This window comes from Terrapene carolina, unplaced genomic scaffold (assembly GCF_002925995.2).
Source record: "Terrapene carolina triunguis isolate 2854851 unplaced genomic scaffold, T_m_triunguis-2.0 Scaffold397, whole genome shotgun sequence".
Taxonomy (NCBI): Eukaryota; Metazoa; Chordata; order Testudines; family Emydidae; genus Terrapene; species Terrapene triunguis.
The window spans coordinates 486676-498730 of NW_020664748.1; the positions used below are offsets into that span (position 1 = coordinate 486676).

The window sequence follows — 12055 nt, forward strand, 5'->3', positions numbered from 1 at the left end:
CTGCCCGTGGGCTCACACTCACACACTAGGGTTCCCCGTGACAGGGCCTCGTGCTGCCCGTGGGCTCACACTCCCCCACTAGCATCCCCCCGGTCTCACCGTCAGCATGTGGTTGAGCTCCCGGCTCAGCATCTTGCGGAAATCCTTCTTGCTGATGCGCCGGGGTTTCTTGCAGCACCCGCTGGCGTATTTGTCATAGTTCTTCACCAGCACATGGAGGGCCCATTCCAGCTCCGACGAGTCGCCCGACATCTCTGTCCCCTTAGTCCCTGCAACGGTAATGAAGCCGATGCCTGAGCCGGGCAGCGGGGGGCTCCTTGGCCCAGCACTGGTGCAGCCAGGCATTAGCGCCAGTCTGCGCTGCCTGGTGGGCACCGGGCACCTGCTGGGAAAGGCCAGGCAGTGACCCCACTTCTATGCAGCAGTGAACGCAGGGCTCTCATTTCCAGGGGGGCCCCTGTGAGCATTCACCTGATCTGGGCCAACTCTGATCTCGGTTCACCCTGGCCCATCCCTGGTCAATATCCCCCTGTATACGGCCCGTAGGCTCTCGCTGCTGCAGGGCTCGTTATAGTACGGGCCGTAGACAGGATGTGTGCCCAGAAGCTGTGCAGCAGGGGAGCTGTGCCAAGCACGCCTGGCAGTAGGAGTCGTCCCCTAAAAGCAGGACAAGCCCAGTGTGTGACCCGGTCATTACAGGTGGAATACGGACTCGGGGATTTCGGAAGGGGATGCAGGGATGGACTGTACAGACATTAGTGGGGAGGCTGCTGCAGGCGCTGGTGAGGAGAGATCGGGGGACATGGGAGATACTCGGAGGGAGCAGGGGGTGGGAGGCGCCGAGTCACATGGAGGTTTGAAGGGGAGAATGGGGCAGGGAGAGGGAAGCAGAGAAGCCGGGTCCAAGCAGCAGGAGAAAGTGCAGCCCACCCCTCCACCCCTGCTGCTGCTCCCAGTGAAATCCGGCATCACCGGTGTTGGGACTGCGGCTCGGCATGGGAGTCACTGCCTTTGTCTCCCTCTGCGCCACCCAGCAGATGCAGCCCTGGATGGCTCAAACGGGAGCGACAAGAGGGGTTCCTTTCACCCCCGTACCGTCCCCTTGCCTCATCTCCGTCCAGCCCCGTGGCTGGGGCTAGCGTGCGAGCCACGCCCCGAACCAGGGGGCAGCAAGAGCAGAGGGGACCTGTCCCCTTTCCCAGTGAGTCTGGTTCTCCTTTCGGGGAGAGATCCCAGCCCAACAGCCCCCCGTCTCCCTGGAAGCGGGTGGAGAGCCGTCTGGTTCCCATGCGTCGATCTGTTCACCCTGGAGCAGCACTGCGCCCGGGGCTCAGCCGAAGGGGAAAAGGACAAGACGGGGCACGTCCGGGCGCCGGGCCCAGAGGATCATTTCCATGGTGCCGCGCACAAAGAAATACCCAAGGAGAAACGGAGTTGGGGGCAGATCCAGCCTGGGAACTTGGCAACAAGGCTGGGTCGACAACAGGGCCCCGAGCGAGCCGCTGGGGAACGAGCCAGCATCCCAGGGTGAAATCGCTGCTGCCAACACTTGCGAGTTTATCGCGAGTCACCCAGTATTTGAGGTTTTCTTTCAAGTCCCAGCTCCTGGAGTCAGGAGATGAGGTGTTAGCAGGCGTGTCGTACGCAGGACATGGGAGGTCATAGTCCTGCCCTGTTGGGCACTGCGTCCAGTTTGGAGCACCGAGTCTTAGGAAAGATGGGGAGAAACTGGAGAGAGTCCAGAGGAGAGCAGTGGAAATGAGCCGAGGTTGAGAAAACCTGATCCATGGGGCAAGGTTAGAAAACCTGGGCACGTTTAGCCTTGAGGAAAGCAGACGGAGGGGAACCTGAGAGCAGCCTGCAAAGCTGTTACGGGCCGTTATAGACAGGATGGCGATCAACAGCGTCCACTGAAGGCAGGACAAGAACGACTGGGCTGCATCTGAAGGACAGAGACTAGGAAAAGCGTCTAACACGCAGGGTCGGGAACACGTAACCTAGGGAGGTGGTGGAATCCCCGTCTCTGGAGGTCTTTAAGAACAGGCTGGACAGACCCCTGCCAGGGCTGGTCCAGGTTTCTTTGGTCCTGCCTCGGGGTAATGGCCTCACGGGGGCCCGGCCAACCCTGCATTGCCACGAGTCTATGATCGGTGACAATTCCAGCGGTTTTAGCTCTTGGGGCTGTACGGGAAAGTGGGACAACGTGCCCCGGGGGCGCCCTAAAGGCTCCGACACTGGAAAGTGAAGGGGAAAAAAACCCAAATGTTGCAGGAGGGGGATTTTAATCTCAGAATTTTTAAGCCAATCTCATGGGTTTTGGATGTTTCCGGTTGGCAGGACGGGGAATTCTCCGGCCTGGCTTACGCAGGAGCTCCGGCGGGATTTTATTAACCGTCCCTTTGGGGTTTAGCATTTGATGCTGGGATCCGTGACTGGGGATCTCTGGCCGGGGTCGTGCAGGTCACACAGGATAATCAAATGCTCCCTTCTGGCCTTACCATTGTGAATGGATCTATGAACTCCCCTGTGCTACAGCGCCTCCTCAGGCTGCGATGGGAACAACACCCTGACCCGTTTGGCGTGAACGTACAGCTCCCAACCCCTGCACCTGTCTGGCTCCTCCCCTTTCCTGCCACTCCCGCCTCCGTTCCCCCAGGGTCCTGCCTCCTCCTAGTTACAGACGATAACAATAATTACCCGGCTGGCGTAACCTGCTGCCCAGCGCTCATCTGAAAGGAATGAGGCTGGTTCCCAGCGAACAGAGAGGGCGGAGAAGGAGGAGGAGGAGAAGATGCAATGGGCTGTAATTACCCGCCGGTCCTTGTCTTGCCACACTGCCCTGGGTGGTATCCCACCGGAGATGCCTCATGCCAAAACCCTCCCAGCCCAGCCCAGTGGCCTGGCACGAGGCAGGGCAGGGGATGAGGCAACCTGATTGCACGGGGGAAGAGGGAGCCGCCCTGGGAATCGCAGCCCTGGCACGGTCCCATTGCAGCCAGCGTCGCCGCCCCTGTGTGTGCAGGGCGAGGGGCCAAAGGCCACCGGAGACCCAGCTCCTCTCTAGACACTGGCTCACCAAGGGGGAGCAGATCATGCAGGCGGGGGAAGCTCGCCCAGCCCCTAGCTAGGCTGTGCTGCTTTGCCCTGCTAGGCGGGGGTACGGGGGGGTTGCACTGGTCAGGCAGCATGGCCTCTGTCCCCAGCAGTACCAGCGCCTTGAGTCTAGCACGGACGGTTTTTACCTGCTGCTGCCAGGCGGCTCTCAGCTAGTCCTTTCGCCTGCAAAACCCCAGCCTCAAATCGGATCCCTGGGGGGGGGGAGACGAGCGCCCTCGGCAGAGAGCTCGCTCTGCCCCGCTCCTCTGGAGCTCCCGGAGCCCAGGGGCGTGCGCTGCACACTCAAGCCAACAGGCAGGGCTGGCAGCGCACAGGATGTGCGGGAAGGGAAGTGCATCCCATTGTTCGCCTTTCCTCTTTCCTGCCCGCCAGGGGCTGGCCTGCTCCGGCTAGGCGCTAGGCAGTGCACTGCCCAGTCAAAGGGGCGTGTGGCCATCTCGTGCTGAGATCTGCCGACTGACCCCCGCTGAGGATCTGCCCCTAGCGTCCCAGGGCCCGCTCCGGCCCTCACCTCACCGCTGTCACTCCGTTGGCTTCAGGGGGTTTGCTGGGTTCGGCGAGAGCGGGACCCGGCTCAGATGAATTGGGCACAGGAAGGCGGCTAGTCCATTGCCTCGTCCCTGCCGGCACATCCTCCCCCGCTTCGCCCTGGTCTCGCTCCAAATGCCCCATGCGACGCACTCTGCTCTGGGAGGGAATCTGCCCTAGGCCCTGGGCCTCGCCCCGGGACACGTCTCCAGGTGAAGCACTTGCATTTCCCTTTGCTCTGTTCCTACGGTGCCTTTCCCCGGGCACCCAAGTGCCAGTTCCAGCCTGTTTCTGCCCGTTACGTCCCTCAGAGCCCCCAGGGCAGCTCCCGGTGAGGCCGGAAGAGACGGGGCCGGAGCAGCGGAGCCAAAGCCTGTATTATGGGGGCCATGGTCCCCCAACACCTGGCCACCCCCTGACGGGTGACAGACAAGACGGGTGACATCAGCCCCACACCCAACAGGACGAGGCATAGGGACAGATGCCCAGGCCTGGGCTCAGGGTCGGCTGTATCTCTGGGGCAGGGCTTGGAGGATCACATGGCAGCAGAGGGTGTTACAGCTCCCTCCAGCCTCAAAGGAAAGCCACCCACTGCTGCCCGCAGCTAACGGGCTTGATCCCCCAGCTCCCCTGGGCTTCGCAGGGAGAGGTTGGGGGTCAGCCCCTGCTGCCGACCAACCCAGGAGCGTTGTTGCAGGAGCAGAGGCGATGTTGCTGCTTTAGAAAACATCCCTGTGAGAGCGTCCCATGTAGACCACTAGTGCACAGCCTGTTCTGGGGTCCTTGCACGTGCTCCACCCCAGAGCCTGCATCAGAGACGCTCTCTGTTAGTGCTGGTCATTCTGCTGCATCTGCCAGAGGCTGGGAATGGGCGGCAGGGGATGGATCACTTGGTGATTCCCTGTTCTGCTCATTCCCTCTGGGGCACCTGGCGTTGGAAGACAGGATACTGGGCTAGATGGACCATTGGTCTTACCTAGTATGGCCGTTCTTATGTTCTTATTCGCCTCCTGTTTGTTTCTTTCTCTGTTGGCAGCTGTCCCTTGCTTGGGCTCAGATCTCTTCTTCTCTATTTGCACCAGACACCCGGGGCCAGATCCTGCACTGGTGTAAATCAGCATCCTTCCGCGGAAGTCAAAGACCTGTAGCACCCTGGCTGAAGTCAAGGGAGATATGCTGATTTCCACCAGCAGTCCATCTGGCCCCTGGTCTTTTATCTTCTGCTTGTCCTTCTCGAGTCCCTATCTCCTTGCTCTCTGTTTCCCCAGCTCTGGTCACTCCATCGAGGTCGCCAGTTGTCCTCAGCCAAGGCGGGCCATGCCCCCCAGCTGTCCTGAGCTCGCTTGGCAGCTTTCTGTTCATCTTGGGCCCATCCAGTCCAGGCAGTCTCTCTCAGGAGGAACGTGCTGAGGTTTGGGCCGACACTATCTCCGTCTCTCCAGATCTGAAGCTACACGCCAGGATCCCATTCATAAAGGCTTGGCGGACTTGACCGCACCGCACAGGGCCTTCAGCTGCAAGAAGCGCCACTCCTCGGGCTCCTCCTGGCAATGGTTTGATGCGCTGTTCCAGATTAAGCCGGCTGGGCAGGTGGGCCCTCTGCCGAACCACCAGGCCTGACCAGAGCCTTCTGGGACCCCTGAAGCAACCAGCGCTCTTGCTGGAAGCAGGGCTTTGGGGTAATTCCCAAATCTGCACGGCCTCGCGGGATGGAGGGAGGGGGACTGAAGTGAGCTGCTCCAGCAGAATTTGGGGCTCAGTTTAGCTTCAAACCAGCCCTGTCCTTGGGCAGGAATCACCGAACCCGGAAGGTGGCCAGCTCTGTGCCATGACGTACCATCTCCCAGACCCAACCGAGAGCACCGGTGTCGGCTGCCCGCTGGTGTCCAGAGCAGGGGTGGGATCTAAGGCTGCATGGAGCCCTGATCCGGCAGAGCCCCCCTTCCCCCCGGAAACAGACTCGTCTCTGCAGCCCGCTCCTCCTCCCTTCCTGGGATGGATTCTGCCTCCCCACCCCATCCTGCCCCCCATGGACTCTCCTCTCCCTCCCGCTCCTGCTTCTTGTTCTTCGGTCCAGCCCAGCAGGCAACAGCTGGCAGATCTGCCGTTGGCGGCCCGGCGTGCCTCGTTGCTTCCTTGGCTGGAGCTCCGTAGGCCGGGCACAGCAGACACCGGACTGATGGGGCTGGACTTAGCAAAGGGTTTGTCCTCAAGCACAGGATTCTCTACCCAGCTGCTTCTGCTACAGATACCCACCCGTCTAACTATTGCATTTCAAACGCTTCCATCACTGTGCTGCCCGATTGCCTCCTTACGCCAGTCTGGATTAGACCCACTATTAGCCAGTCTTACCCAGTGGGCATTGCAGCTGAGCAGAGAAATCCAGCTGTCACATGGTGTGGGCATGGGGGAGCTGACGACTCTAGGCCCCTTGGCTCAGTACAGGGGACCCGAGCCGGGTTTCTGAGCCCGCCTACGGCTGTGCCCATGTGAGGTGGCGTGGGGGCACCGGCTGGTGGCAGGACAGCCATGTTAGCTGGCGGGGGCCGGGGCAAGCAGCGAGGGCGAATGGACGCCAACAGGACGCGGAGAGATTCATGCTTCTGTGAGAATTCTGCAGGCGGCGTCGGCGGGAACCAGATCAGATAAGCAAGCCGGGACCTGCTGTTCCCCAGGGGAAGGCGGCCGGTTTCCCAACACCCCTTGTCTCGCCCTCTCCCTCCCGTGCCCGGCTCCCTCTGGCACCGCACCTCTGTTCCGCCCGCTTTCTCTCCTTCACAGTCCGCTCTGCGAGCGCACAGGACCCAGCCCGGTACAGAGCCGCCTCCGCTCACAAACCTCAGCCCCCAAATGTCCCCGGTGTCAGGGACGGGTCTGGATTTGGTCCCCGAGCTCCCTGCGTCCCACCCCCCACCCCCCAGTCATCCTGACTGACCCCAGAACCAAAGCTCATGAGGCTGAGGGCACAGAGGAGGGGTCGCTGATGCTGGAGCACGGAGAACAGGAGGAAATGAGGTGCACCGACACCCGAGGCCCCCGCAATGGAAGGGAAGTGACGAGGGAGAGAGACCCAGGTGATCCTGGGGGTCTCGATTGCTCCTGGCACCCTGCCCCTGGCCCCTAGCGCTATCCCTCACCTCCCTCGCTCGCTGCCTCTCACCCCAGTGTGGGGCTGGGAGCCAGGAGCTGCAGAGCCCCCCGGAGCCCCTCCTGGTTTTCAGGGGCGAGTCACTTAGCGCCTCCATGGCCGGGGGAGAAGACAATGAATTCCCCTGGCTCTGGCTAAGGCCGGTGAAGCGCTTTCGCGTTCTCACACGCTATTACAGCCACGGGATTATGGTGCGTTTTCATGCAGGCCCCCCCGGGGCAGGCCCATTTCTGGCTCGTGATAATTAAGATCAATAGCGAATAAGGAGAAGCTCTCGCTTTAGATTCTGCCTACCCAGCTGTCATCTCAGTGTTGCCAGATCTATTGATCTATCATCTTCCCAATGACCTGTCTAGCTCTCCTCAGACACACCCATCTCTCTATCTCTCCATCCCACACCCAGCACCATGGGGTCTTAGCTTCCGTACACCCCTTCTCGCCTTCTGTCTCTCCCCTTTACTCCTTCCTTCTCTCTGCCCCGTTCCTCTTCTCAAACGTCTCCTCTTCCCCGCTGCTCTAGAGCAGGGCCCACTCCTGTCCATCCGCAGCCCGCGGCAGCATGCCAGGCCAGGCCGAGGGATCGGGCTTGTGGCCCTCGGGCTAGCGCTGTAGGACCAGCTGTGCATGTGGGGCTCTGAACTTGTGGCTCAGGCTGGCACTCGGCCCCCAAAGCCCACCCTCCCCTCGGCCGCAGAGACTCCAAAGTGCTGGTCCAACTCGGACCTCGAGCCCGAGTCCCGCTAGCCCGAGGCGGCCGAGCCGGGCCGTGCAGACGTGCCCGTCGAGCCCTGCGCTGGCACGTCCTGCTGCTGTCGACAGGACGATTCGCTGCGAGGCCTTTAATCAGGAAACAGGGCAAGAGCACTCCTTTTCCCGGCTCGCTCGGCCCGCTTACCTGACCTGGCTGCCAGCTTCCCTTCCTCGTGCAGGAGCCGTCTGCCAAGAGCGGAGCTCACCGCGGGTCTGGCTCTCCCCTTCCGCCCGCTCCCGGATTTGCAGAGCAGGCAGGCTGAAGAATGTGCCTCCCACGCCTGCTCTATTCTGCGTTCATATCGCGAGGCCTCGTCTTGGCTTTTAAAGAGACACAGCCCCACTTGGCAGAGGCTGACATTCCTGGGGTGTTTCCGCCTGGCTTCGGGGCTCGCCTCAGAAACGGCTTCGGGGATTGCAAAACACAGGCCTGACCGCCTGAGCAAAGCAAGCTCCTTCCCACGGGTGATGCACAGTATCGTTCACGTGAGGCCCGGAACACAGAGATTGCACCAGCGTCACTTTCCTTGTGGGAACCAAGTGGCCAGACGCATTTCTCCCATCAGCGGGAGATGGACGGCTGCAACCCATGCAGCTGTGTCTGGGTGGGAGTTGCACTGATCTGGTGGCAAGGCAGACATAGCCCACTGGAGCAAACAGCCCCACAGGGCATCAGTGACTGCGGAAGAGAAGACAAGGCTGTTAAGTCAACGGCAAATTTCTGTTCACCTCAATGCAGGAAGCAAGAGCCAGTTCCCTAGGACTGCCCGTTGCCCTGCTACTCTGGGCCCTGGTGCTTGGCGCTCCAGAGGAAAGCGAGGAAATCCCATAGTTAGGAAGGAGGGTCAGATTCTGATCCCAGTAACAGGGGGGTGAATCAGGTTAACACCACTGACTTCAGCAGAGCGAGGGCCAGATTCTCAGCCCAGTTACACCAGTGTAAACTTGAGGCAACGCCATCCAACTCAGGGGCGTCGCGCGTCAAATTCTCCCACGTGAAACTGGAGCAACTCAATTCGCAACCTCTGGATTCGAACCGGCCCCAGTTGAAGCCCTGCTCCCCCCGAACCGGCTAAGCCAGACAAGCTGTGATTATGGGCCTTTTCAGGGCTGGCCATTAGGCAGTTTACAAATCAAAGACTCTGTGTGCATTTGAGTGCCGCTTGGCCGCATCCACACTCACGGGCTTGCCTCTGTAATTAACTGCATTTAGCAAGTTGTGTCCCTTTGCACGTCTGCTTTAGAAACGCCAGAGATGAGACGCAGAGCTTAGATGGGTGAATTTGTGGGTACAAACTGGGCCACTTGGGTAAAAATAGCGGGCTATTAGCCTGGGGGGAAAACAGATTTTGTTAGCGCAACATCTTGCCAGATTTTTTGTGCGTGACATAAGTTTTAAAGGAACAAACGCTCATCGTCCTCTGCATGTGCCGTCCCATTCGTGCAATATTCCACAGAAGGGCGGAAGTCCTGTCCTGATCCCTCCAGGCAAGCAGTTCACGCCCTGACTCATGAGCCGTCATTACCCCTCTGTCCTTGGCAGTGTCATCATAATTCCAGCCAGCCCGCGGTGGGTGTGCTCAGAGTAGCTGCATGTGCAATAACCTTCCCAGCCAGCTGGTTGTCCATTGAGAGAACTTTTCTCCCCGCTGATCCAATCCACTCGCATCAGCTGGAAGGGTCAAAGCCAGCCTTGGCTTCTCCTCAGTGGCCGCTGACGTGAAGTGAAGTCAGTGAGGCGCCGGGGGTCTGCCTGCATGGAGCAGTTTGCCGAGCTGGGTTCTTGGGGCGCCCAAATCAAGCCACCAAGGGCCAGGTGTTTGAAGAGCTCGGGGCTAGATGGTCAAGTGCTCAGCACCCAATGTTCTCAGCCCTTGGGCTCTGATGCATCTGGGCCTGGGACCCCAACCTCAACTATGAGCTGACCCCTAAGGGACAGGTTTTTCAGGCCTGCGAGGCCCCCCCGTGACGCAGTAGGGAGCGGGGTGGATTGACCTGGGACTGTCTGCATGGGGGATGGGAGAACAGGGGGTGACTTTAGGTGAGGGACGGTACCTGAGCCTGTAACCTGAGCCGGGAAGGGGGTGGGGCGAGTCGACACCTTTGCCTGGGGAAACTGGACAAAGGGAGAGGGGGAGAGAAGGAGGGGGAGAGAGCCGGCTGGAGGGGTTTTTGGTTTCAGTTTGGGGCTGGCTGGGAAGAGGCAGGGAACCCCAAGTCTGGGGTCTAAGCTCCTTGCCCCCCAGAGGGACCTGGCTGAGGGGTCCTGGTTGTACCTACAAGCCCTGCTTGGGACTGTGTTCCTGTCGTCTAACAAACCTGCTGTGTTACTGGCTGGCTGAGAGTCACGGTGAATCGCGGGAAGTGGGGGTGCAGGGCCCTGACTCCCCCACACTCCGTGACACCCCCACCACTCCAGCTGAAGTCGAGGGGAGCTGCAGATGCTCGGTACCCAGCTCTTGGGGCAGGGGTTCCACTGGTGCTCAGATAGCGCCTACCACCACGGGGCCCCGATCCCCAGTTGTCGCCTCTTGGAAAAGCTACTGCAGTACAAAGAGTCAGAAGAATGAAGAGGGCCCTTGCCATCACTGGCCTCAGTGACCACAACAGGTTAAGGGCAATTTCCTGAGAGCTCTTGGCGAGGCTGTAGGTGAAGCGAAGGGCAGGTGCTCCTAGGGAAGTGGATTTGTTGTTATTATTTGTCTGACCGTAGCAGCCCTGGTCAGAGACCAGCACCCCGTTGTGCGAGGTGCTGTACAAACACCGATTCTGCGTTTCTCAAGAGGACGGTGAGTGCAGAATGACAAACGTTCTCCTCGTGTTGGGAGCCGGGGCCGTGGAAAGGCACAACAAGAGCCGCACACCAACACAAGGCTCACAGCCATTCCCATTGACGCTCAACACACCGAAGTGTCCAAATACGGCGGGAGTGGAGACCCACAGCTGACTCACTGGCATGTATTGCTTGCCCCGTGACGGGGGCCGGCCCTCATCTTTCATCCCAGGGTCTCCAAAGACTTTCCAAATGTTCCTCACTGACCGCTCCCGAGGCAGGTGACTATCGCTGGCACCGTTCCTGGAGAAGTGGCTGACCCAGGAATGGAATCCGGGAGCCCTGGCTACTGGTCCCCTGCTCTATCCATTACACCACCCTCCCCTCCCAGAGTTGGGAATAGAACCCAGGCGTCCGGGCCCCCACTTCCCCCTCCTCCTTCTCTAACCACTTGGCACTAGTGTAAGTGGTGGATTCTCTGTAGCATGAAGCCTTTAAATCATGAGTTGAGGACGTCAGTCACTGAGCCAGAGGTTCTGGGGCTATTACAGGAGTGGCTGGGTGAGATTCTGTGGCCTGCAACGTGCAGGAAATCAAACCAGATGTTCATGATGGTCCCTTGTGACCATCGAGTCTATGAGACACGTCGCCTGTCTATGTAATTAAAGATCCCCCACACCCTTCCGTTTTAATTTCCATTGATTTATTGTCCTGGTAGCAACAATAAATATTCATTCGCATTGTGAAACGGGCCCTCCGGTGAGAGAACAGTCACACACAGCCTGTTCCAGGTGAACTGGGTCACTACACCCATTCACATGCTGCAGGAGCACCCGAGACAGGTGTGACCTGCCAACCTTTCCCCAACCCCCTTGGGCCCTCCCATGTGCTCCAGGCAGGGCCCAAGGGAGTTGCCTCTCCACTGGGACGGCTTTCTGGTGTATTGGCCTTGGCAAATAGTGTGAATATAGTGACTCATCCTGCACACTCGACTCCCCCCTCGGGTGTCCAGCCCCCGAAGTCTGATCTGCGAAAACACCCATCAGTCAATCGTGCGATCGAAGGGTTTACATGGGACCGCCAGGGAAGGGTGAGCGCAGCCCAAGGTTCGGTTCAGAGGGCGAAGGAGGGTGTCTCGGTGAGATCTCAAAGCAGACAGCCAAGGGGACGGGGATGTTCCCCGCCCAGACGCAGTCGGAGTGCCACTGCCCATCCTGGATTCCTCCTGCTCCCGCAAACACCAGTGAGGGGGTGGGAGCTGGGGCTGGCCGAGGAGCTCAGCCTCTCACCCTTCCCAGCCAGGACCCAGTTGACTCAACGTGGGCTCGGCGCAGGCTGTTTATTCTGTTCAGTGCTCCCCCCCACCGCCCCCCGGTTGCCTCAGGGGAGCTGGGCAGGGCTCAGAGGTCTCAGGTGGCAGGCACCAGGCACCTTGTTGGGCCTGGGCCCCGTGTGGGGAGGGTCGCGGCCCCTGAATTCCACCCGGGGCGTGAATGAACCTGAGACATGGCAGGAACGGGCCCCTCCGCCGGGCTCCATACAAAGCGCCAGGCGTTATGTGGCTCCCCGCTCCAACGGCCGCAACCCGGGACTGGGCTTCACCAGAAACTCGGCTCCAAGCCCCACCTCAGAATACGGCCCCCCAGGGCCCGAACCTCGCTCGCCCCCAGCTTGGAACTCGGGGCCCGGGACTTGGTTCGGAAGATGGGAGCCAGGCCCCAGGGTCGCCCGTCCCGGCT

General features: G+C 60.2%; 1 protein-coding gene across 3 annotated transcripts in view; it reads right to left on the reverse strand.

Moving 5' to 3' along the window:
- S100A16 (S100 calcium binding protein A16) overlaps positions 1–7813 on the reverse strand; it is a 9783-nt gene extending 1970 nt beyond the window's left edge. Inside the window, exons 1-2 of one of the 3 annotated variants that reach the window (XM_026658107.2) lie at positions 7694–7813; positions 100–269 (exon numbers count right to left, since the gene is read on the reverse strand). In XM_026658107.2, coding sequence (XP_026513892.1) covers positions 100–252 — 153 coding nt within the window. In that variant the 5' untranslated portion in view covers positions 253–269; positions 7694–7813. Of the gene's footprint in view, positions 1–99; positions 270–3242; positions 3391–7688 lie in introns of those variants that run through there. The other 2 variants (XM_026658106.2, XM_026658108.2) reach the window with 2 other exon arrangements.
- Positions 7814–12055: the final 4242 nt, after the last annotated feature.